The sequence below is a fragment of the Ailuropoda melanoleuca genome, chromosome 4 (genome assembly GCF_002007445.2).
Source record: "Ailuropoda melanoleuca isolate Jingjing chromosome 4, ASM200744v2, whole genome shotgun sequence".
NCBI classification, from domain to species: Eukaryota; Metazoa; Chordata; class Mammalia; order Carnivora; family Ursidae; genus Ailuropoda; species Ailuropoda melanoleuca.
In genome coordinates, this window is record NC_048221.1 from 106,963,292 (window position 1) to 106,989,333 (window position 26,042).

General features: G+C 44.4%; 3 gene segments (V, D, J or C); 1 reads left to right on the top strand and 2 right to left on the bottom strand.

Annotated features, from left to right (window-relative positions):
* LOC100481011 overlaps nt 1–26,042 on the bottom strand; it is a 92,721-nt gene that overhangs the window by 39,569 nt on the left and 27,110 nt on the right.
* Nucleotides 1,176–25,808, top strand: LOC117802009. The segment is given in 5 exon segments: nt 1,176–1,433; nt 7,554–7,632; nt 10,270–10,349; nt 12,025–12,103; nt 23,311–25,808. Coding segments are annotated over 5 exon segments (840 nt in total).
* LOC117802011 lies at nt 17,918–18,530 on the bottom strand. The segment is given in 2 exon segments: nt 17,918–18,240; nt 18,458–18,530. Coding segments are annotated over 2 exon segments (372 nt in total).

Genomic DNA, 26,042 nt, shown 5'->3' on the forward strand with positions numbered 1-26,042 from the left:
TCTGTGTTTTACTTCTGAATCTCACATAGCTCATTAAAATAAGGACACAACCTGATGATTCTTCATGTGTCAGCCTGACCTATGTCATTTTGAATCCTTTGTGAGAGTGTGTCAACTTCAATTTACCTCACAACTCAAGTCACTGTCCTGCAAACAAAATCCTGGATGAACTAAGAATAGAGTTTGTAGTTCTGTTAGAACTACTGGGATCTATTAGATCACAGGTAATTCAAATCCAAGGTCATACTGAATTGAAGAATAAGGGAATACATGCAATTCCAGGCATGAGTACACAAAAAATCTTGGACAGAATATCTTCTAGGAAATCTTCCTAGAGTTAGATTTTGTACCATAGTTGGAAGGATTATTATGTAAAAATGGTACTGAAAGTAAACCGTGAGCTCTGTGGAGGGACCCGGGTGCTGATAACTAATTGTGATAGTAGTGGGACTATAGTAGCCCAGGTGCCATATTTTACTAGTTGTCGTTTTATTTACCCTTTCATACGTTTTCTTCCTCGATCTAGTCTTATACTGCTAGGCAATGCAATCCCGAGTCTTACTCTTGAAAATGCCAGCCTTCCTAATGAATCCTGCTGGTGAATGAATTCAGAGAGAAGCCACTGAAAATGAATAAAGTCAGGACAAAAACAAAAGGGAAAATGCAAGACAATAATATAAATCTTCAGGTGAGTTTGAAAAGTATTCATTACAAATATTAAATGAAGAATTACATTATCTAACACTGTGTGTCAAGGACACTAAAAAAAATCAGAATCACATTACACATTATTGTATGTGAAACCTCAATGTGTGGAAACATGGCTGAAAATTATTCATCTGTCATGTTATTTACTGTGTCTCAGTTTTGAAACTATTTTTTGTATAAAGTATTCCTAAGAATGCTTGAATATCAAAAATATTACTATTTCCTACCAACGTTAACATGAAAACTTTAAAAGTCTCCTTTTCTGTTTGGTTGCTTATCTCATAATTTCTTGCCCTAAAATATCTAGAAAATGCAAAATCTTATAAAAGTTCTTTCTTGTCAGAAAAGGCTTTGAAATTTTCCTCTACTACCTGTAGACTGAAGGAAGAGTGTTCCTAATTCGAAACAGGAGTCTTTGTTCCTTCATGTTCACAACCTATGTTGTACCCTGGACAATTAAATGGACCCATCAAGCTGGTCGCGGCACACCACAGAGAAATACTCAGCCTGTGTGAGGGGTGTAGGAAGAACCTCTGTGAGGTCGAATGGGGAACAGGGCTCTAGGAGTCTCTAATCTTGACCACTGTCACCTGAATGAGCAAGGACTACACAGGTGGGTTTTACTGCACTTCTGTCTCTTTGCCAGGGGCAGTCGCTTGGAATCCGTGAAGCTGGAAGCCAGTGTGGGATTTGTGTACCTTGGGATGATTCTCTTGCTGCTTCAGGTATGTGAGCCCGTTATCCTGAGGTCAGAGTGTGTGGGTCGGGAGTTGGATGCTGGTATACGTTCTGTAGAACTTGATCTATGAATTTTATCAAGCCAAACAGCTCAAACTCACAGTGCTTTGGCCAAGTTGAGAGACAACAGACCTGTGTCCTGACTGAGCTCAAAAGGAAGTTCTTTCTGAAAAGAGAGGAGCTTGTTCTTGCCTGAGAACTGGCATCAAGCCATCCAGCAGAGGGAGCTTCCCCAGCTTCAGGTCTGTTGAGAAGATTCTTAGGACCTGTGATTGACATGGGTCTCCTTCTCTAAAGAACTGCAAATTATCTATCACCCACTAGAGGATAAACTCACAGATAGCTATTTTGGCTTCAGGCAGCTCCCATACACATATGAATGTGTTGGTCTTCTGACTTTATAAGTTATTTCTGAACCATCTGAAGCAGGTCATTTCTGAGCTCAATGATCTAGATCCTTCAAGGCCCTGATCTCCATGTGCGAAATCTGAATTCCTTCCCAATATTGTCATTTCTTTTCTTTGATTTTCCTTGGAATCAGTATATATGTGAATACATTTTGAAGCGCTGTCTGAGATTCATGTGAGTCCTGTGGAGAAATGGGAGCAATGTCTTATGTTGACTGTCAAGGTTATTCCTGTATCGATGCTAATCCTTTGGCAGGGCCCCCAGTCACTCCAGTCTAATTAGGAAAAGTGAGACAGAAGTTCCCTTTGACCATACGCCACCTCATAATCCCTTCACTTTAATAAATTCTTTACTTTGTGTAGCAATTTACCTCCCCAACCCCAAAGTCTCTCCTCTGAGGGATGGAACTTCTGTCCTGAGGACTTCTCATGAAGCCCTACAGATTTCTCATCAGTTGAAAAATATCCTTCCACTGCCTGAATGTGAGATACACTGAGTGTTTATGTATTTCTGTGTTTGCTTTTTCTCTGTGGAAAGTTTGATTCACATGAAAGATGGAGAGGAAAGAATACTAAAGGGCCACCGCCTGTTCTGTACATAAGACAGGTATGAGTTGAGTGCAAATCGCACAGCATTAACATATCCTGTCATTGTTCTCTTTCTTCATGGATCTGTTTGTGTTTGTGGGTTTTTTTTTTGTTTGTTTGTAGATTCCACATATAAATGAAAACATATGGTATTTGTCTTTTTCTGTCTGACTCGTTTGCTTAGCATTTATACTTTCTAGGCCCATCCGTGTTGTGGCAAATAACTAGATGTCATTTCCTTGGCTGAGCAATATTTCAATATATATATGTACATACCACCTATTTCCTTACGGGATTAAGGCTCATATCTGCTAGGAATTTACAATAGTCTATTTGGGTGCTTGACCACCAATCAATTTTACTAATTTTTCTCACCTTTATTTTCTGTGGCGACAGCCTGTATAGAATGCCATCTAGAGAACATCCTATGAGAGTAATTAGTGCAACTGGGAAAGCAGAGGTTCATAAAGTGGGACAATAAAAAATTATAAATTCTGACCCATACTGGATAGTATCTTATTGAATACAGAGGAAAAATGTTTAGTTCCAAATGTATGTTATTGTGTTGTCACCGGTATGTCTCAGGTGTCTGACTCTCAGGCTGACTGCATGCAAGTGACCCTTGCACACGAGGCCGGGAGGGTTGGGATGAGGTTCTGGTCAGCTCTCCCTTCCAGCTTCTTGCTCAGACAGCAGGTTGGTCCCGTCCATTATGAGCTGGTTCTGCCCCCAAAAGGCTGTCGCCGCCGAGGGGCCCTCACATGGTTCAGAGCACACAGCTGCTCGTTGTTGCCCTGAGTTTCCCAGCATCTGCCTGTGCAGCCACTCAGACCCTCCGTGGTGCCTGCTCTCCGTCCCAGCAACACGTGTGCAGAGCGCTGACGGCCCGATGGAGGGGTTTGTGCTCGGGCCTGAACCACTGTGCGAGGATCCTGTGTACCTTGCCCGCAGTAATACACTCCCACATCGTCAGCCTCCACCCTGCTGATTTTGAGGGTGAAATCTGTCCCTGAGCCGCTGCCACTGAACCTGTCTGGGACCCCAGGGGCACGATTGGAAACCCTGTAGATCAGGCGCTTTGGAGACTGGACTGGCTTCTGCAGGTACCAATGCAAATAGGTGTTTCCATCACTGTGCAGGAGGCTCTGACTGGCCTTGCAGGAGATGGAGGCCGGCTCTCCAGGGGTGACGGGCAGGGACAGTGGCGTCTGTGTCATCACGATTTCCCCACTGGATCCTAAAAGAATGAGAGATACGTACAAGGTTATGCAGAAACAGTATAAGACATTTTTATGATTAACTTTTGTGTAGTTAAGACTAAATCATATTTTGTGATTTCATTCATACTCTAAACATATCCAATTCTTAAAGATGACCAAAGAATTTCAAGGCACAAAGTGGCCTCTTCCTTTTTCAGCATCTCAGTCAAGCACTCTTCTTGGTTCGTTTTAGTTTCTTTTAATTTTCACGGCCCAAAAATTATATTCTTCTTGCTGGAAGGCAATCTCACCCCTGGACAGAATACACAGGGAGAGCAGTAGCGCCCCCAGAACTCCCCCTCCCACCCTGTACTTCCTCCTCAGCCCCCCCGCTGCCCTTACCTGGGGTCCAGAGCATCAGCAGCCCCAGGAGCTGAGCAGGGAACCTCATTTTGAGAAGCTGAACTGCTGAGTCCTAACAAGGAAAGACAGGCTCAGAGCTGCCCTTTATGTCAGACCTGCAAGGGAAGGTCCTCCCCAGGGCACAATACGCAAATCCCCTGGTGGGTGTGGCAGAGGGGAAAGAGCCAAAGGCAGGGTGCAGGTCCTTGTCCTGGGATTCAAGGAGGTTAAACTGTCTTCTGTGCTTGGTGGACAAGTAACAGAGACAAATTCCTTACTTCCGAGTGGGAAGAAGGATCTAAGTGTGAAAATCCAGATCTGTGGCAAGACACAGTGCTCACAGCCCTGCCTTTCTGAGAAAGCTCCAGAGACCCTGAAGATATAGGCCCGAGTGTCCAGAGTCCATTTCTGGCACGTGAATGGCCATCCCACTTGGAGTTCTCTCAGCTAATGTCCAGGAGGAAACAGGTCCCAGTCCCACTGCTGCTGATTTTGAGGGGATCTGCAAATCCCAGGATGAACTGGAGATAGTTCTAGAGTCTGTGGGATCTGCTGTTTGCAGGTTAATGGTTTATGACAGTTTAATAACGATGTAGTAATGAATTAAACTCACCCTGGGACCTCGTGTATTATACTCCATGAGTGGATGAAACTAAAAAGCCCTTGACAGGTAGAAAAGCATCTGTCTCTTCCAGGTAGAGAAGTAACAGACCTGTGGAAGAGAGTAGGAAAAAAGACAGCATTTGATGCTTCAGGCCGTATGAAATTTGTAGTAAGCATTTGTTACAATGTGGTGTGTATCCTGCCATGCTTCTCTCTCTGTCCCCAGAGATAGGTCGATAGATGATAGGTCGATAGATAGCGATAGATAAAAGGAGAGGTAGATGATAGATAGATAGATAGATAGATAGATAGATAGATAGATAGACAGATGATAGATAGATAGACAGACAGCATATTGTGTATATTGAGAATTGTATAGACACACACACTGACACATGTACCCTATCAATCATAGAGATTTCTTGTTTCTTAAAGATTGTATTTATTTAATGGAGCAGAGAGCAAGTGAGCATGAGGGAGAGAGAGAGAGAGAGAGCAGGAGCAGGGTGGAGGGGCAGAGGCAGAGGGAGACGCAACTCCCTGCTGAGCAGCGACCCAATGCGGGGCTGGATCCCAGGACCCTGAGATCATGACCTGAGCCGAAGGGAGATGTGTAACTGAGTGAGCCCCCCAGACACCCCAGTGAAAGAGATTTCTTAAGGGCAGCACTGCCTAAGAGGATGGGACAGAATGAACAATGTTTCATCTTGTAATGTTTCCTTTTAGGTTATCTTTTTCTTATTGACCCTCAGAAAAACCCTTCCCATGCGGAGGCTTCCCCATCATGTGTAACCAATGTCTGTCTGCGGTTCTGCTTTCTCATTAGCTCGCGTGAGAAGCTATGTCTCTGAACTGGCTTTGGAGCTGGGCATCAACATGAGTTTACAGCTCATGAGCTCATCTCCAAAAGAGATTCCGTATGTGAGAATGTAAAAATGGGGCTGTTTTAATGCCTAGGGGTCACCTGGACCCATGACGGACATTTTCCTGGGTCTTCAGTGAATGACAGTCACCATGGAACATGGTGCGGGGTCAGAGCTGCTTGGGGCATCAGTTGACTAACCATCCTTCATTACAACAGGGACATAACCGGATGATTCTGCACGTGTCAGTCTGGTGTATGTCCTAGTGATCTTTTGTGAGAATTGTGTCAACTCAAATGACCTCACAACTCGAGTCACTGTTCTGCAAACAAAATCCTGGAGAAACTGAAAGATTAGAGTTTGTAGTTCTGTTAGAACTCAGGAAATTTAAACCCGCAGTCGTAGTGAATTGAAAAAACCCTGAATAATTATAATTTCAGGCATGAGTACACATAAATAGCTGGTCTGAATATCTTAGGCAGGTGGCCGTCCCTGACCAGCTGTGTGGACGACACCAAGCACTTTCGCGATGGAGGTTCCCCAGGGGCACAGCATCCTGGGTCTGGGTCTGCTCTCAGTGGCTTCTGGGTCCGTACTTCCTCCTCCACGGCAGCTGCCTCTGGCTCTGCAGGGCGGCGTGGAGACCCCAGCTGGAAAAGGACTAACCCATCAGGGGTCTCGTCGCGTAATGGCAGTGACGAAGAGACCTCTGCCTCCGACCAGATGTAGGTAAGGGGTTCCCATGCCTCCCTCAGGTTTGATTAGTTTGCCAGAGCAGCTCACACCAGTCCGAGAATTACCTACTTACATTTCCCAGTTTATTAAAGGATACGATGCAGATACGGATGATCGGCTAGATGGGGGGATACTTAATGTGAGGACTGGAGGGTCCTCGGTGCAGCAGCTTCTGTCCCCACGGAGTTGGGGTGTGTCATCCTCCCAGTTGGACGTGTTCACCAACCTGGGAGCTCTCTGAACCCTGCGTTGTAGGGATGTAATGGAGCTTCCTCACATAGACACGATCAATTATTAACTCCGTTTTAGCCCCTTTCCCCTCTCGAGAGGATGGGTGATGTGGCTGCAGATTCCCAACTTGTAATCATGGCTTGGTCTTTCTGGTGGCCAGTGCCCATCCAGGAGCCCACTCGGGGCCATCTTCACAGAATAAAAGATACTCCTAGTGTTTTCATCTCCTAGGAGATTACAAGGGTTTTAGGAGCTCTGCGCCAGGAACTTGGGACGCAGATCAATACGTATATTTCCTATTATCTCCCAGGCATAAATCAGGAGTTCTAGAAGACCACCATCCTTACAGAAGCTGGGGGCCTGGTGTTCCTGCTGGAAGGGAGCCCATACCCTACACAGACTCAGGGCACCAAGCAGTGCATGTTTTTTTTTTTTTAAGATTTTATTGATTTATTTGAGAGGGAGAAAGAGGGTGGGCGACAGTGCGGGTGCACCTGAACGGGGAGGGGCAGAGGGAGAGAGAAGCAGTCTCTTGCTGAGCAGGAAGCCTGACCCCAGGACCTGAGATCATGACCTGAGCCAAAGGCAGAGGCTTAACTGACTGAGCCACCCAGACACCACTCCCGCACCACCCCCCTCCCTTAAAGTGCACGTTGTAAAGGACACTCAGGGGAGTGAAGAGGGAGCTGTTGGGGAAATTTGTTCCCAGAGCTGGACTCTGGCCTCTTTAGCCCTCCTTCCTTTTGGACTGCCTGGGAGGCATAAGGTTGTCCTAGGCCCCTTCCTCACTCTCAGGGCTCTTTGGCAATATTAACGTATTTGCCTATTTAGGAAAAATGAAACAGGGAATATGAGGATTATATCCAAATTAAAGACTATCAAGTGAACTATACAGGTTCTTGTTGGGAAGTGAGTGAGTTCTGCTTGGCAGTGAACGGAGCTAAGTACCCTTCTCTCTTGAAATGAACTTCTGTTTCTAAAGTTCCATTCAGTTTAGGAAAAGAGATGATCAAAGTCATTTGTATGTCGTCTTCTGGGAGAAAGTAGAGAAACTTTACATGAAGGTTTTCCTTTTCTAGGAATCAAGTGAAAACAAGAATCATTTCGAAGATTTCGTCTGTCCTACTACAATTCTCATTGCTTTACCAGATGACCCTGGTAAGCCACTTTCTGAACCCTACAGACTTTTTCCTTTGAGAAATGGTGAGAATGAACGTGCTAGTTTCTGGGGTTCCTCTGAGCCCCCAATGGGAAAACATGAATTTGAATGGACAACAACTTTAAGTACCTTATGTGCTGTAGTTGAGGAGTGTATCCCAATCCCCAAATTCTTCTCCATTTTCTATGGAATTTTCTATGGTTGAGATTTATGTCCTCCTTCTTACCCACTCCCACCCCAAGGCCACAGAATATCTTGTCACATTGCTTTGAAATCTACAATTTTTCTACAGTTGACCTACCTTTAAGGAGAAGGAGAGGGCATGATGCGTCAAGCCCCTCTCTGTGTTGAGACAAGAACACTAGGAGTCAGCGTCCAGAGCGAAACGGGCGGTGTGTGGTGTGGCAATGTGTCCTGCACTGCGCTCCCTTATTCCCCGGTGCTTACTCTCTGGTGATTATGATAAAGTACTAGCGTGGAGGCCTCAAGACTGTGGTTTTTGTGTTGCTTTATGGTGCCTGAACAATCCTATAATTGATGGGTTTGAAAGTTACTGCTTTCAGGATCCTTTCCTTGATCAGAAGTAGAGAGAATGAGAACAAGACATGCTTTCCTGAATCTGACCTTCCCACCCTGTGCTCCCATCTCAATACACTCTGCTTTGTAGTTGCTTGCATAAGTTTAAAGATTGGGGTTTTATATTGAAAAGTTCGACCTATTTGAAAAATGATTTCTATACATGTGGTAAGAAAACGGGTATCTTTTTTCCATAGAGAACATCGTACACGAGCAGTTAGTGTAACTGGGAAGGAAGATCAGAGAGCAGAAAAATAAAAAATACTAATTTCTGATCGGTACCAGATATTATCCTCTTGAAACTATAGCAAAATTTGTCAGCTCCAAAATGTATTTAATTTTCATTTTCACCAATATAACTCATGCTTCAGACTCTCAGGCTGACTGCATGTAAGTGACCCTTGCACACGAGGCCGGGAGGGTTGGGACGCGGTTCCGGTCAGCCCTCCTGTCCAGCTTCTGGCTCAGACAGCATGTTGGTCCCGTCCCTTCTTGAGCTGGTTCTGCCCCCAAAAGGCTGTCGTCGCCGAGGTTCAGAGCACGCAGCTGCACGTTGTTGCCCTGAGTTCCCCAGCATCTGCCTGTGCAGCCACTCAGACCCTCCGCGGTGCCTGCTCCCCGTCCCAGCAACACGTGTGCAGAGTGCTGACAGCCCGATGGAGGGGTTTGTGCTCGGGCCTGAACCACTGTGTGGTTTCTTTGTACCTTGCCCGCAGTAATACACTCCCACATCGTCAGCCTCCACCCTGCTGATTTTGAGGGTGAAATCTGTCCCTGAGCCGCTGCCACTGAACCTGTCTGGGACCCCAGGGGCACGATTGGAAACCCTGTAGATCAGGCGCTTTGGAGACTGGACTGGCTTCTGCAGGTACCAATGCAAATAGGTGTTTCCATCACTGTGCAGGAGGCTCTGACTGGCCTTGCAGGAGATGGAGGCCGGCTCTCCAGGGGTGACGGGCAGGGACAGTGGCGACTGTGTCATCACGATTTCCCCACTGGATCCTAAAAGAATAAGAGACGTACAAGGTTATGCAGAAACAGTATAGGCCATTTTTATGATTTTAATTTTGTGTAGTTTAGACTAAATCATATTTTGTGATTTAATTCATACTCTAAACATATCCAATTTTTCAGATGACCGAAGAATTTCAAGGCACAAAGTGGCCTCTTCCTTTTTCAGCATCTCAGTAAAGCACCGTCCTTTGTTCCTTCTTGGTTATTCTTAATTTTCACGGTCCAAAAATTATATTCTCCTTGCTGGAGTGCAATCTCACCCCTGGACAGAATACACAGGGAGAGCAGTAGCGCCCCCAGAACTCCCCCTCCCACCCTGTACTTCCTCCTCAGCCCCCCCGCTGCCCTTACCTGGGGTCCAGAGCATCAGCAGCCCCAGGAGCTGAGCAGGGAACCTCATTTTGAGAAGCTGAACTGCTGAGTCCTAACAAGGAAAGACAGGCTCAGAGCTGCCCTTTATGTCAGACCTGCAAGGGAAGGTCCTCCCCAGGGCACAATATGCAAATCCCCTGGTGGGTGTGGCAGAGGGGAAAGAGCCAAAGGCAGGGTGCAGGTCCCTTTCCTGGGAGTCAAGGAGGTTAAACTGTCTTCTGTGCTTGGAGGACAAGTAACAGAGACAAATTCCTTACTGCCGAGTGGGAAGAAGGATCTAAGTGTGAAAATCCGGATCTGTGGCCAGACACAGTGCTCACAGCCCTGCCTTTCTGAGAAAGCTCCAGAGACCCTGAAGATACAGGCCCGAGTGTCCAGAGTCCATTTCTGGCACGTGAATGGCCATCCCACTTGGAGTTCTCTCAGCTAATGTCCAGGAGGAAACAGGTCCCAGTCCCACTGCTGCTGATTTTGAGGGGATCTGCAAATCCCAGGATGAACTGGAGATAGTTCTAGAGTCTCTGGGATGTGCTGTTTGCAGGTTAACGGTTTATGACAGTTTAATAATGATTTAATAATGAATTAAACTCACCCTGGGACCTCGTGTATTATACTCTATGAGAAGATGAAAGTGAGATGATCTTGACATGTAGAAAATCATCTGTCTCTTCTAGGTAGAGAAGTAATAGTCCTTTGGAAGAGTATAGAAAGAAGACAGAATTTTATGCTTCAGGCAGTGAGTATGAAATTTGTGGTAAGCATTTGTTACAATCAGGTGTGTATCCTGTCATGCTTCTCTCTCTCTCCCCAGAGATAGATAGATAGATACATAGATACATAGATAGACAGATAGACAGACAGATAGACACACGCATACCACGTGGTATCTCTGAGACCCTTCCTTAAAATTTTGGGACATAAACTGATGATTCTTCATGCGTCAGCTGGACACTGTCGTATTGAATCATTTGTGACAACTGTGTCAACTTCAAATTACCTCACAACTAAAGTCACTGTTCTGCAAACAAAATTCTGGAAAAACCAAAGAATAGAGTTTGTAGTTCTATTAGCTCTCAGGTAATTTAAATCCAAAGTCATACGAAATTGAAAAATAACCGAATACCTATAATTCCAGGCATGAGTACACAAAAAATCTCATTCTGAATATCTTCTAGGAAATCCTCCAAGAGTTAGATTTTGTACCAGAGTTGGGAGAATTATTATGTAAAAATGGTACTGAAAGCACACCCTGATCTCAGTGCAGAGCCTCGGGTGTTGATGACAAATTACGATAGAAGTCGGAGTATAATAGCCCATGTCCCATAGTTTACTAGCTAGCATTTTATTCGCCTTTTTTTGTGTGTTTTCTTCCTAGATCTATACTTACAGTGCTAGCCAATGGACTCCTGAGTCTTACTTTTGAAAATGCCAGCCTTCTTAATGAATCCTGATAGTGTATGAATTCAGAAAGATAAGTCCTTGAAAATGAAAAAAATCAGGACAAAAACAAATGGAAAATATAGGACTGTATTATTAATCTTAAGGCGAGTTTGAAAAACTATTCATTACAGATGTTAAATTAAGAATTACATTATCTGGGGCGCCTGGGTGGCACAGCGGTTAAGGGTCTGCCTTGGGCTCAGGGCGTGATCCCGGCGTTATGGGATCGAGCCCCACGTCAGGCTCCTCTGCTATGAGCCTGCTTCTTCCTCTCCCTCTCCCCCTGCTTGTGTTCCCTCTCTCGCTGGCTGTCTCTATCTCTGTCGATTAAATAAATAAAATCTTTAAAATAGAAAAAAAGAATTACGTTATCTAACACTATCTGTGAAGTATACTAAAAAAAAATAATCACATTACACATTCTCCTATGTGAAAACTCAGTGTGTGGATATATGGCTGAAAATTATTTATCTGTTGTGTTTATTTACTGTGTATCAGTTCAAAGTTTTTTTTTCCCTTTACAAAATATTCCTAAGAATGGTTGAATTTCAAAAATATTATTATTTCCTACCAAACTTAATATGAAAACTCTCAAAGTCTCCTTTCGTGTTTCGTTATGTATCTTATAATTTCATACCCTAAAATATCTAGAAAATGCAAAATCTTATAAAAATGCTTTCTCGTCTAAAAGACTTTGAAGTTTTCCTCTACTACCTGTAGACTGAAGGAAGAGTGTTCCTAATTCGAAACAGGAGTCTTTGTTCCTTCATGTTCACAACCTATGTTGTACCCTGGACAATTAAATGGACCCGTCAAGCTGGTCGCAGCACACCACAGAGAAATACTCAGCCTGTGTGAGGGGTGTAGGAAGAACCTCTGTGAGGTCGAATGGGGAACGGGGCTGTAGGAGTCTCTAATCTTGACCACTGTCACCTGAATGAGCAAGGACTACACAGGTGGGTTTTACTGCACTTCTGTCTCTTTGCCAGGGGCAGTCGCTTGGAATCCGTGAAGCTGGAAGCCAGTGTGGGATTTGTGTACCTTGGGATGATTCTCTTGCTGCTTCAGGTATGTGAGCCCGTTATCCTGAGGTCAGAGTGTGTGGGTCGGGAGTTGGATGCTGGTATACGTTCTGTAGAACTTGATCTATGAATTTTATCAAGCCAAACAGCTCAAACTCACAGTGCTTTGGCCAAGTTGAGAGACAACAGACCTGTGTCCTGACTGAGCTCAAAAGGAAGTTCTTTCTGAAAAGAGAGGAGCTTGTTCTTGCCTGAGAACTGGCATCAAGCCATCCAGCAGAGGGAGCTTCCCCAGCTTCAGGTCTGTTGAGAAGATTCTTAGGACCTGTGATTGACATGGGTCTCCTTCTCTAAAGAACTGCAAATTATCTATCACCCACTAGAGGATAAACTCACAGATAGCTATTTTGGCTTCAGGCAGCTCCCATACACATATGAATGTGTTGGTCTTCTGACTTTATAAGTTATTTCTGAACCATCTGAAGCAGGTCGTTTTTGAGATTCAATGATCTAGATCCTTCAAGGCCCTGATCTCCATATGCGAAATCTGAATTCCTTCCCAATATTGTCATTTCTTTTCTTTGGTTTTCCTTGGAATCAGTATATATGTAAATACATTTTGAAGCGCTGTCTGAGATTCATGTGAGTCCTGTGGAGAAATGGGAGCAATGTCTTAGTTGACTGTGAAGGTTATTCCTATATCGATGCTAATCTTTTGGCAGGGCCCCCAATCACTCCAGTCTAATCAGGAAAAGTGAGACAGAAGTTCCCTTTGACCATACACCACCTCATAATCCCTCCACTTTAATAAATTCTTTACTTTGTGTAGCAATTTACCTCCCCAACCCCAAAGTCTCTTCTGAGGGATGGAACTTCTGTCCTGAGGACTTCTCATGAAGTCCTACAGTGTTCTTGTCAGTTAAAAATTATTCTTCCACTGCTTGAATTTGAGATTGATTGTTTAGTTTGTTTGTTTGTTTGTTGTTTCTCTGTGGAAAGTTTGTTCCCTTCTCTCCTCCACCAGAGCACTGCCTTACCTGTGTGTCCTTCTAGCAGAGAGCTTTCTCATTGGGGCAGAGAGGGAACACTCTGAGCTCAAGCCCTGAGCCGTGAGTTCCTTAGGGAAAATAAGGAAGCAAGATTTTCTCCGTATATCTAGGGCAAAATTTTAGGGAACTTCCTTCGAGTCCTAGCCTTCCCCTCAAATCAATGAGCTTGAGAGTAGGAACTGACTTAGGTCCAGGAACTGAGTCAGAAGCTGTGACTTTAGGTTTCAACTCCCCTGACCTAGAGTTTTCCAGTGACAGAGACAAAATACTCGAAGAGTCTGCACAGTATTTAATTTCTAATAGTATGTCTAATAATATGTGCTCAATTATCTACTGTCACATTCTCTCTTTCTGACATCATTCTGTCTATGAAGGTTATTATGACAATCTGGCCTGTGCTAGTCTTGGATATCACTGGTCACAGACATTGGTCCCTGGAAAGCAGACTCATGGAATGTAGCATGTGGGACACTGGCTGGTGAATGTTCTTGAGATCACCATCTCTGGAAAAAGAAAGCAGGATTGGGCAGAGGAGGGAGTGGAACTGGGATGCAGGAGAACCAAAGCCTAAGCCAACCCCCCAGGGGTTGCAGCCCTGTGGCAGCTCTCCAGAGTGGACCTGAATGGGGACACATGGGTCAGATCCTTACCTGGGGTATCATCTCTTCCTCTCCTGCTGTACCTTTATGCATGCGGGATGTACCTGCCAAAGAAGCAGGTCTTTTCAGATTGGTTCCTACTTTCCCCCCAGATTTCCTCACTTTCACTTCTATTTTTGCTATTTATTGAATGTATGGAGAGCCTATTACATTATTTTTGTCATCACTCTAGGACTTTGGTTTTATATTAGAGCAAGTTTTGGAATTTGTTATGGGAAAGGAAATGACTTAGCTTTGTTCAGGGAAGATCTCAAATTCGGGTGTATATCCACCCCATGTGTTTGTTTAGGGAGGAGGAGGATGGCCCTGCACATTGTGGGGAAGGTGTCACCACTCTCATGGAGACTGGACACAAACAACCACCCCGGGGTGGAGAAGCTCCAGTACATAAAAGCCAGGTGGCTGTCCCTGAGCAGCTGTGTGGACGACACCAAGCATTTTCCCGATGGAGGTTCCCCAGGGGCACAGCATCCTGGGTCTGGGTCTACTCTCAGTGGCTTCTGGGTCCGTACTCCCTCCTCCATGGCAGCTGCCTCTGGCTCTGCAGGGAGACGTGGAGACCCCAGCTGGAGAAGGACTAACCCATCAGGGGTCTCGTCGCATAATGGCAGTGACGAAGGGACCTCTGCCTCCGACCAGATGTAGGTAAGGGGTTCCCATGACTGTGCTGCCTGGACCCCACTCCAGAGAAGTGAGCCCCTCTGGTTGTATGTTTCTCCTCCCCTCTCTCTATGCCGAGAGCCACTCTATAGGAATGCAACCGATAGAGTCTTAATGGCCCCTGCAGTGAAGAGTGCCAAGGCAGTGTGGTTTAGCCTTTCCAGAACCTTCCGACAGAAAGACCTGAGGGAACACTGAGGACAGAAATGCTAAGGAAGCTCTTTCACAATAATTGCATAAGTCAGGCATACATTTATGTCTGTTAAATAATTTCCTTTTCTCTACTCTCTCTTTCTTTTAAAATTGTTAAACAAAACAAAAACAAAACCAGAAATAATTCATAAAAATAAGGAAACATCTGTGTTCATCTGGAATTGAAAGCTCTTGGTGTTTTTTTTTTGTTTGTTTTGGTTTTTAATCTCCAGGTACCTGACTAGTCCCTATTTCACCCCTGGTAATAAATGTTTCTTTCTAAGTCTCCATATCTCTTTCCTTACCTTGGAAAGAGGGAAATGAGGTAGTTAATATATACCCCAATGTTCCATGCAATGGGGCTCTCTGCTAAAAATCCTTAGGACTTAGGTCGATTTGTTTCACCCCTGGTTTCTTTTGGCTACAGAACAATCTGTTGAATTGTTCCAGTTTCATCCAAGTTTCTTCAATGTCGATTATGTATAAAATATGGGGACGGTCTAAAATATAATATAATGAACAGCCTAAAATATTTAACACATGGGTTATGCATCTCTAAAATGTAATTTTATCCTCTAATTCGCCAAAAAGGCCAGAGAAATAACCAGTATTTTAGGGACATGACAACTGTTGACAAAACAAATGCTAGTTCCTATTTGTAGGATGAAATTGAGATTTTAACACATACTGTTAAATGAGTCTGATCAAACTTGATAACTGCCCCTCCCCAAGATTCCGATATGCTTCCTCTCAGAAGGCTGAGTATTGTCCCTTATGCTCCATTTGAAGACAAGTGGTATTACCCATGAATTCATTTTTCAGTCAGTCTCCTTTATGCTTGTTAATTAGTAGTTTCATTTAGTTGTTATTTTCCCTGTAAATCATAGGAGCTGTGATCCACGTCATGACGGTATTAATAGATTTCACCATAAAATGAAAAAAAAAAGATTGGATAATATCCCTTACCTGGAATTCACCACATGAATGTGGACATAGAGATAAGGGGACTTTCATAGGCTGTAGTGGTTTGTAGGAAAAAATATCTCCATTCATATCCTTAGGACCTCCACTGAGTGGGAAAACATATATTCAGATAAGTATACCAATTGGTGTATGATTTAGAAACAAAGATGATAAAGAAAATTCCTCAAGCCAGGGTAGTACTATATCTGGTCGTGGACACCAGTTTTTTATGGGGAGATACTAGAGTCATATTAATCTGGTTAATTCATAAGATAATTGTATAAACACATCAAAAATATGTATCCGCATGTATGTATATTATACACACACACACATATGCATATGGGCACACATTCACATATACAATTTTATTTATGAAATTTAGATTTAATCACTTTTAATTGTCTGCATTATCCATAAAAATTATCATCATTACTCCCCTAAGTAATCTTAGGTAGATGTTTCTACAATGGGGTAAATTTTACACTTTTAATTCAAATATTTCTTTTTTAAAACATTTCTTTATGTGTTTGTGTCTTCTTAGGAATGGATTTCCAAGTATTCATTTTTATGCCATTGGTTTTAATAAAACCTGTCAATTTCTATGCGAAGATGTGTAAAAACCGTATTAGCCAGATTTTACACAGTATTTTAACAAACCAGTCAAAAACTCAGTGGCTTGTAATGCTAAGCATTTGTTTCTATAGTCATGGGTATTCATGTTGACAATGATTTGGATAATGCACACAGGGCTCAGGCGTGTGGTTCTTCTGCAGGGAGAGGAACTGTTCTCCAGCCTGTGGACTGTGTTTGATCTGGGGCCAAGACTGAGGGTGTGGTGACTACCCATGGCACATCATTCTCATGGCAAGCTGTAGGAGGGCACAAAATCCCCAAAACAAGCAAGTTTAAGTCCAATTCTTCCGACACAGTTGCATATGATTTTGATTTATTCTTAGGTCTTCATAATTCTTTGAATTTCTAAAAATCATTCTTCTGTTTAATTTTTAAGATACATGGTCATGTTATTTCCAAATAATTATATTTTTCATTATTTGCCATCGAAAAAGAAGTTTGTAATTTAATTTTGTGTGAATTACAAAGTAACATTGTATGTGTTTTCAACATGTGGCTTTATACAGAAATTTCTTACATGAAAATAGAAAATGAACAAAGACCACTTTAGGGGAAGTAAAAATTCTCTAAAAGAGAGCATCTTACACCTTACACCGATTCCTCCTATCTTGTTAAAATGAAGACCCTTGTGAGTATGTGTAGATGGAGCTTGCTAGCTTGCATTTGTCACCAGCTTCCAGGGCATCAGAATCAATTTACAGAAAATTTTAAGCAACGAGATATTTTCACTTTTATTTTCATATTCAGGAAAAACAATGCTTCATCCACATTTGGTTTTTTTAGTCACAAAAGTCCTTCGTTGTTCATCAAATTATTTTTATACATGTGATACAATTTCCTTATTTTTCTGTTTATTCAGTCGCTTCACAGAATTTTCTTGTTATGAAGTCAGACCTGATGACGGTAGCTAGAAGCATATTCAAATATATTCTGGGGCCTTCCCCTAACTGGCAAACGTCTGAGAGATGTAAAAAGAGTGACCATCCCAGGCTGACTCCTGTCAACTCCCCGTCATCACCATCATTTCTGGAAGCACATTTCCCAGAGCCCTCTTTCCTCTATGGTTTCCTATGGAATTGCTCCCGGAGGCGCCTTACCTTCGATTTGCAGGTCAGAAGAGGACGATTCAACGCCATCCATCAGCACCTGCAGGCGGATGCGTGGTAAGCGGAGGAACTGAGAATCACCTGTGAGGGCTGCAGGGGCTAGAGCACGAGCGCCTCCATCCCTGGCCCTCCTGGACAGGCCTGAGGACCACGTGATGAGGCAGCCTGTATCTCCAACGGTAGATGTTCTCTGACTTACGGGGGGATCACTAAGAAATCACCTCTTTCCACTGTCTGCTTCCCTTATTATAATATCCCTAGGCCTTTGAAAGAGTGAAGTTTAGGCATTACTTCCCTATATGAAGCAGTCCTGCTTGGAATACCTAGAGGGGCTTCTCTTTTGCTGTACGAACCCTGGCTGATGCCATAACCCACACTCCACAGGTGTAATCATCTCCGTCTTGATCAAATCAGGAGAGGCCCCGTCAAGTCTGTGCTGCAGGACTGAGGGGGAAAGGGAGTCAGTCAGGGGGCCGAGGAGCCTCCTTGCCCTTCTCTCCAAGTTCCCAGTGATCTCCCAAGCGGGGAGAAACTTTCTGAGCAGATGCAGGCAGATGCAGGCAGCCCAGCCCCTCACATCTGCTTCCCTGGTGGTTTATGTTCTGACCTGTAACACTGTGGGCGGGTTGCTGTTACTTTGCTGGCAGTAATAAGTGGCAACATCTTCAGGCTCCAGGCTGCTGATGGTGAGGGTGAAATCTGTCCCAGACCCACTGCCGCTGAACTGTGACGGGACCCCCGAGATGGTCTGGGAGGCATACTTTACAAGGAGCTTTGGAGCCTGGTTGGGTTTCTGCTGGTGCCAGTGTAAGTTGGTGCTGATGCTCTGACTGGCCCTGCAGGTGATGGTGACTTTTTCTATTAGGGCCTTAGACAGGAGGGCTGGAGACTGGGTCAGCACGATCTCACCGTGGGAGGCTGAAACCACACGGGAAACGTTAGCAGAGCCCAAGGATGTGCACATAGAAGTCACCATTATCTAGTCAGGTAGGACAGAGAATACGATTTACTTTTACATTTTTCCTGCTTAATCAGTAAGCCAAATTCAGCTGTGGAAGGATTCCCAATGAAGAAAGAAAATCAGTGCTGGAAAATAATACCCTCACTTTTACCTCCTTTGTCCAAATATTCTCACCTGGAACCCAGAGGAGGAGAAGGCCAAGAAGCTGTGACAGAGTCACCATCGTGCTGCTTTCGATGGGTCTGGTTTGCTCAGGCCACACACCCAGAGACTCTCTTACAAGATTCTGAGAGGCAGAAACACTTCAGATCTAAGAGGAAGAATATATGCAAATTATGGGGCTTTCGTATTGTTTAAATACTCAAAAATTATGTTTGGCGGAAGAATCCCCCCGCCCCCACCCAGCCCCATCCTTCTCAGGGTGTATTAAGTCTCCTTCTTCTGGCCATGGGGAGGTTTTGAAAGCGCTTTACCCCACCCTCGACCAAATACAAGGTCCACCAGCAGGGACATGACATAATCTAACGCAGTCCTCGGGTGGAGTTGGCTTTCACCAGCAGCGAAGAGCAAGTCACACCCTCAGTCTCGGCCCAGGGCTACGCGAACTCTCTGCTCTCTGCTACAATGCATTGTATGAACGGTCCACAAAGCATCCCGCCAGGCCACAGTCTCTCAGTAACATCCTGCTAATTAGACATGATGAGCAAGAAATGGTGAGGACTTAGCTATCTTGCAAAAACACATGTGCTCCCATGGTGGCATGCAAACCCTGCAAAAATTCATGTGCCCACGTCACTGGTGGCTATGTCAGGGGTCCGAATATCTGAGGGCACAGAGCCAGGAGGGACTCTGTATCAGGGTTAGGTCATGATGCAAGTGGCCCTATCCCTTGGGCCATATGACCTCGCCTATCACTTGGTGGTACATGCATCTGTGTTAGGGAAGGACTGTGTAGACCGTCCGGCAAGCCCAGATTAAGACTCACAGCGTGGACTTGCGGCTTCTATGGCAAGGCTTGGCCTTCAAAAAGTAGTTCCCAGCATAGCACAAGCCCTGGTAGACAGATATGTAGACAGATAGGTCCACGGCACATCAAATAACTGTGTGACGGAGCTGTTCATCCTAAACTGGAAATGTCAGACATGCCAGATTTTAAGATTGGTGGAGCCCAGCAGCTGTCAACCTCAGGAAGGAGAAAGTAACTACTTTACTATAGGACCCAAGCCGGTTCAGCGGCCACACTTAATTTATGGGACAAGGGTTTCAGATCTCCACAATACTCACCACTCTTGACCAAACACCCCTGCATGAGCTCCTATTTTCAGCCTCATGAGGGTTTATATTGAATGTATTTTCTTATTTCTGCATCCTTGGTGCTCCAGCCGTGAAGAGACTGTCTCTCCCAAAGTTAGCTAATTCCCAGAGGCAGTAAAGGACTTGCCCAAGAGCATACCTTTGATATGCAAGCCAGACAATCCTCACTTGCCTCCTTTCAGTGAGACCTGCGGTCTGTGACATTTCCCTCTACTGGAATCCCCCCAGGGTACCAGACGATGGGGCGCACTTGTAGTCTGCAGCCTGCTGAAATTTTCAAACTGTCCAAACTTATGCCTAAGTAGCTTGTTGACTTTGTTTCTCCATTACTGCTCATGAAATGCACAGTAAAAAATACACAGCCAGCAGTTCCTCTCTCTGCCTTCTCTTCTCCCCTTGGTGCTGCCCTATGTTGCTGTGTGGCATACTGTGTGTTCTGTTTCTAGGGGACTATGCGTATGATAAAAACTTCGTACTGCATTGCAATAGCTTTCCCGTCTTTGCTTCTTACCATATCCGATTAAAGACACAGGGCTTCCCAGCCAGCTAATGGCAGAGAAAGAACACCAGGCTTTGTCCAGGTTTGCATTGTATGCTGATGTGAGTAACACTGGACAGCTCCCATACCTTAGCCATAACGGAGGGCTCTGAAACAAGATGTTTAGTTAGTAGACACTCAAAGAGCGCTAGTGGTCACCGCCTTAATGTGGCTGGAGAAGTGGCCTGAAGTAAGGACGTTAATGAGCTACTAGGTGGCTGGCGAGTAAGGGCCGGGAAGGAGGAGACTGGAAGGATAAAGCAGGAAAGATCAGACCCAATCTAAACCAAAAAGAGAAACTAAGCTAAAAACAAAAAAAAATACACAAAAACCCCAAAACCAAGAACAGCAACAACAACAAAAACCCAGAGTACCTGGGATGCATAGGACCGAATAAAAGATCTAACATTTGTGCCATTGGAATCCTAGAAAGAGCGCAGAGAGAGGATGGAGATGAAAAATATTTTGAAGAAGCAATTGCTGAAAAATGTCCACATTTAGCAGACCCCCAACAGGATAAGCCTGAAGAAATCTATGTCAAGACACATCATATTGAAATTTCTGAGCACTAAAGAAAAAGAAAAAATATCAAAGACCAAAGGAGAGAAATCATACTTACCTAGAGAAGAAAACAACTTGGATGGTAGAGGATTTTTAAAAAAATTTTTTTATTATGTTATGTTAGTCACCATACTGTACATCCTTAGTTTTTGATGTAGTGTTCCCTGATTCGTTGTTTGCGTATAACACCCAGTGCTCCATGCAATATGTGCCCTCCTTGATACCCATCACCGGGCTAGCCTGGTGATAGAGGATTTCTATTCAGAAACCATGGAGGCCAGAAGGAAATGCTGCAACATTTTTTTTCCTAGATATAATTGACATATAACATCGTGTTAAGTTTTACACAATGTGATAATTTGATTTATGTTTATATTGTGAAATGATTACCATGATAAGGATAATTAATGCCACCATCACTTCACATAATTGTCCTTTTTGTTTTACTTATCTACTTTTTTGTGGTGAGAACTTTTAAGGTCTAGACTCTTAGTAACCTTCAAGTACAATACGATACTGTTAACTATAGTCACCATGCTGTACATGAGACCATCAGAAATTCTTTATTTTATATACGGAAGTTTGTACCCTTTGATCAATAACTCCCCTATTTATCTCACCACCCAGCCCCCAGCAACCACAAATCTACTCTCTGTTTCTATGTATTTGGCTTTTTTAGATTCCACATGTAAGTGATATTATACATAATTGTTTTCTCTGTCTTACTTATTTCACTTAGCATATTACCTTCAGGTTTCACCCATGTTGTCATAAATGGCAAGATTCCCTTCCCTTTCATGGCTGAGTAGTATTTCCTTGTGTGTGTATACGTATATATCATATGTTCTTTATCCATTTACCCATCAACGGACACTTAGGTAAATGGAAAAAGGTAAAATGAAAGATGGCTCTCTTCACTAGAAAGGAATATTAAACGTACAAAAATGCTCTGATAAGACTGGGTCCAGTTCATCCTTATATATAATGTTAGAGTATTGATTTTTGTCACTGACCTGTGTCTTGGGTAGTTTCATGCTGCAGGGAAGTGAGAAATTGAAAGGCTACTGTCTGTGATTAAGAGATGATTTGGATACTTGACAATATATAGACTACAGTTGATTTTATTTTTTCCAGAACAAAAGTGTTAACCTGCACAGACTTGTTCCCTCTTCCTCTGTCTATTCATGCTGAAGGATGAGGACACACTAAATGGGCCTGGACGTCCACTACTCCATTCACGTGGAGTGATGGCACCACCCAGGGAAGGGACCTCAGAGACTGGGAGTGGCAGCAGAGATGTTATTTGTTTCTTTCTTATCCATCCCTCCCATTGACAGAAAAGTGCTATGAGGTTCTGTTTGATTTGTGTTATCAATTTTTTTAGAAAACAAGTGGGGGAGGGGCAGAGGGAGAGGGAGAGAGAAAATCTTAAGCAGACTCTGAGCCCAGCATGGAGCCTGACATGGAGATCCATCTCCCTACCCTGAGATCATTACCAAAATCAAGGTTCAGCCACTTAGTCAACTGAGCCACCCAGGAACCCCTGTTTGATTTGTTTTAAATTCTAATGCTTAGGCGAGTTCACGATGCTGTTCTTTGTGGAATTCTAGAAGTCTTGTTGATTTGGAGTCAGAATAAATGAAGAACTGCTCTGCAGAGCTGGGAGCTGAAGCCATTTCACCCACTGCCCCCAGGGGGAGCTGTGATGCTACCGGCGGGAAGGATCTGAGCTGCTTCAGATGCTGGTTGACCTAAAGAGCAGGGACAAGGGCGATTCCTAAGTATGCGGTGACACATTTTCTGAGACAGTGTTTGTGCACAGGGAACTACCAGGGGTCTGCTTTGGACATACTGAGGCGCCTTTGAGTTGTCCAAGATCAACTTCAAATTTGTGTTTAAAATTCAGAAGAGAGTCTGAGAGATGTACATGTGTGCACCATATGCTCATTTTATCCGGTGACATGAGTGTAATCCATGCTATCACACCATGTTTATGTTGTTTCCATTAGGTTCTGAAATTATATACTCATAAACATGTATATTTTACTACAAAAGTGAGATATGCTTTCAAGTTGACTTCAGCTGGTTCGGAATAGGACAGTTGGTACTAAGAAGAGTTTACATTTGGGGATTTTGCTACATGTTGCTGAGAATCATAGTTGTAAGTTGGTTTGTGGACCTCTTGTAGTCTACAATCTCATTTCTTGGGGTGGTGATATTTTGTCTCTTTCTTTCCATTCTCTGCTTCCCCGAGCAGGCGCTTTCATACTCTCGGATGCTCTGCCTAGGCTCCTCAGGTCCCAGGCTGGCCGCTCAGAGCTCTATTAATAGGATTTCCTGGGGATGGGGCCTGGGGGCCTCCGACAGGTGACCAGCAGCAAGATGGTGCCACAGCCCCAATTCCTCCTCTTCCTGGCGCTCTGCATCTCAGGCGAGAGGCTGAGAGGAGAAGACCTTTGTAAAATTGGCAAATGACCTTACCATGCAGTATGAATAAAACATTTCGTTAAAACAGCCTGGTTACTTATGAGAAATAAGAAAACCTACGTTTTTAGATACATATTTTAGTCTATTAGTGATGCAGTGTGTGGCCACCGTCCTTTTGTGATTGCAGGTGTGTCTGGGGACATCGTGATGAGCCAGTCTCCAGGCCCCCTGACGGAGTCTGCAGGAGAGCACGTCGCCATCAACTGCAAGTCCGGCCAGAGCCTTCTATCTAGCTACAACCAGAAGAGCTACTTAGCGTGGTGCCGGCAGAAACCAGGACAGGCTCCTAAACTGCTCATCTACCGGGCGTCCACCCGGGCATCTGGGGTCCCTGACCGGTTCAGCGGCAGCGGGTCTGGGACACACCTCACCCTCACCAGCGGCAGCCTCCAGGCTGAAGATGTGGGGGTGTATTACTGCCCGCAGAGTTATAATACTCCTCCCACAGTGCTTCAGCCTCGCGCCCAAGCCTCCTCCCCGGGGGCCACGGGTCAGGGAGGCTTGGCTGCCCCAGCTGCTTCCTCCCCGCTCAGCCCTGTTTCTCCGTAGGTTGCATGAGAAGCCTTCTGGCTGAATCACAGAAGAGTGGAGAGTCTCAAGGGAAGACTGAGTAGATCGGCCTCTTCTATGTCTCTTGTGCAAGGAGGTCGTTCTGAGAAGACTGTGAGGATTTGCCATGGACCCTGGTCTACATCGGCCACGATATTTTGTGTCACCTGAATCTGAATTGTCCGTACAGATGGATTTATTTTACTGACTTGATCATGGCTTCGGCTGCATCTTGTGGAGAAGGGACCAGTGGGCTTCACAGCAGAGTGCTGTCCTGTAATGTGACACTTCAGCGTTCCCTGTAACCCTTTGGTCCACTGCATAGCTGCCCACCTCAGCATGTGATCACTCAGCGGTGTTCTTAAGGCCGTACTTCCTTCAGCTTCTCCTCTCTCTCCTTGCCAGAGGCTATTAGAAAGTGACCATGTACATGCAAAAAATAGTATCTCACTGGAGCCCAGCTGAAGTCTTACAAAAGCATTTGAGGTCAACTGCGAGGGGGCAGGATTCTGTGAGTTTTACAGAAGCTGTGTAGACCTCACAGTGGAGGTGGCCTCGTGGTTCTACATCTGACTGTACGCCTGGATTTGGGTTCCGGGACCTCGAGGATAACTTTCCTGTTTCTGCAGTATGAAAACACCTGCATATTCGTCTAGATTATTTGGAATGTATCCTCCCCGCACCGCCTGGGCTGTGCTATGAAGACTTACCCCTTCTCTACGTGGATCTCAGCCCGTCTGTAAGTGTGGAAGGTGAACTGGGTGCGTATTGAGCACGTAGACACGCTTCATCCTTAAACATCTCAATAGCTTAGACCTGCGGCTCCTACCTTTTCTTGGGCTTCATGGCAAGCTGGCGTAACCCCAATCTACTGACTAAAGAGAAAGAGTGTGTGTGATTATTGTCGTTCTGGATTGCTCACCAGCACTCTGGTAGACTCAAAAATTGTATTTCATGTTTCAGTGAAAAGCTATCTTTTTTCTCCTGTTGGTTGTACAGAAAGTACAGAAAGTGGCCTGTCAGCCACTTTTCCATCATGAGGGAGCCCATGACTGACAGACTGAGGACAGCAGAGCTGATGTGGAAACTGTCTGATTTTACTTTAAGTCGTTGACTCAGTCGACTCTGAAATCCACCCTTTCTCTAGCCCTGTTACTTGTACTGACAGCATTCTACATGATATTTCAAATTTGGTTCTCCGTTATGAAGTAATCTCCATGGGGCAGTAGATTCTAGATAAACAGGTCTCCTTGCTCTTTTTTGGTTGATTGCACATTATCTCACAAACATCAACTGAAGTGTGTGCATTATTGCATCTTCCAAACACTGGAGCAGCTCTCTTCCTGACTGAGTTAGAGTGAAATGCGCAGCCCAGTAGCTTGAGTGACGCACCGCACTGCCCCTACTCAGCCCTTCATGTTGTAACTAATGCTGTGTGTGGGCACCAGGGGCAGCGACCTTTCTCGCAGGCAAACAGCTGCAAGCTTAGATGTGTGAACTTCCTTTACACTGTACACAAATTTCACCAAAGTAAGCTAGTATGGCTCCCTTCAGTGTAGACATAATGGAAAAGTGGGGCAATTGTCACAAAAGAACCTCCCTGCCCAACTGGCCTGCGGGATCGTGTCCAGGGCTGTGACCATGTGGGGGGGGGTGAGAACGACTTTATAGAGAGCACTAAAGAATAACATAGCTAGCCTGCCTATTACTGATGGCTGGCGCATAGACAGTGTAGGACCTCCAATTCTCTGTGCACACCCGGGGCAGGGCCGTGCGTTGGAACCTGGTTGACAGGTGTCCTGAATCAAGTCCTGGTTGCTGTTAGTTCCAAAGTTAAGCGGTCGGTTGCTCTTTTGTTTTTGTTAGAGTTGGTGACGGTTTTCTCTATGTAGAGATCCCACCAAAGATTTTGTTTTCTCAGCAACGAAAATATCATGTTGAATGAAGAAAAAAAGTTAAAAGTACATGGCAATAAGTCCGTTAAATCTTTTCGGTCGAATCCAAAGGGCAGTTTTCCTGGATGACAATATTTAAACAATTCTAAAAAGACTGTTAACTAGTATTTGCCCTTGACTATTCAGAATAGAACACCTCACCAGTTTATTATCAGTTGATTTCTTGTACCCTTTTAACCTCTAAGCAATATTTTCAGATATCAGTCATTCTTTTCCCTCCATAGGCAGAATAAATCTGAATCTAAGTCTAATACCAGCGCTATCTACAGCAAAGGTATCATGTAGAAGAACGATAGGTTCCTCGGTTTGAGCTCTCGGTGACAAAGTTGTAATGGTACGAAGTTAGACGCTGGTT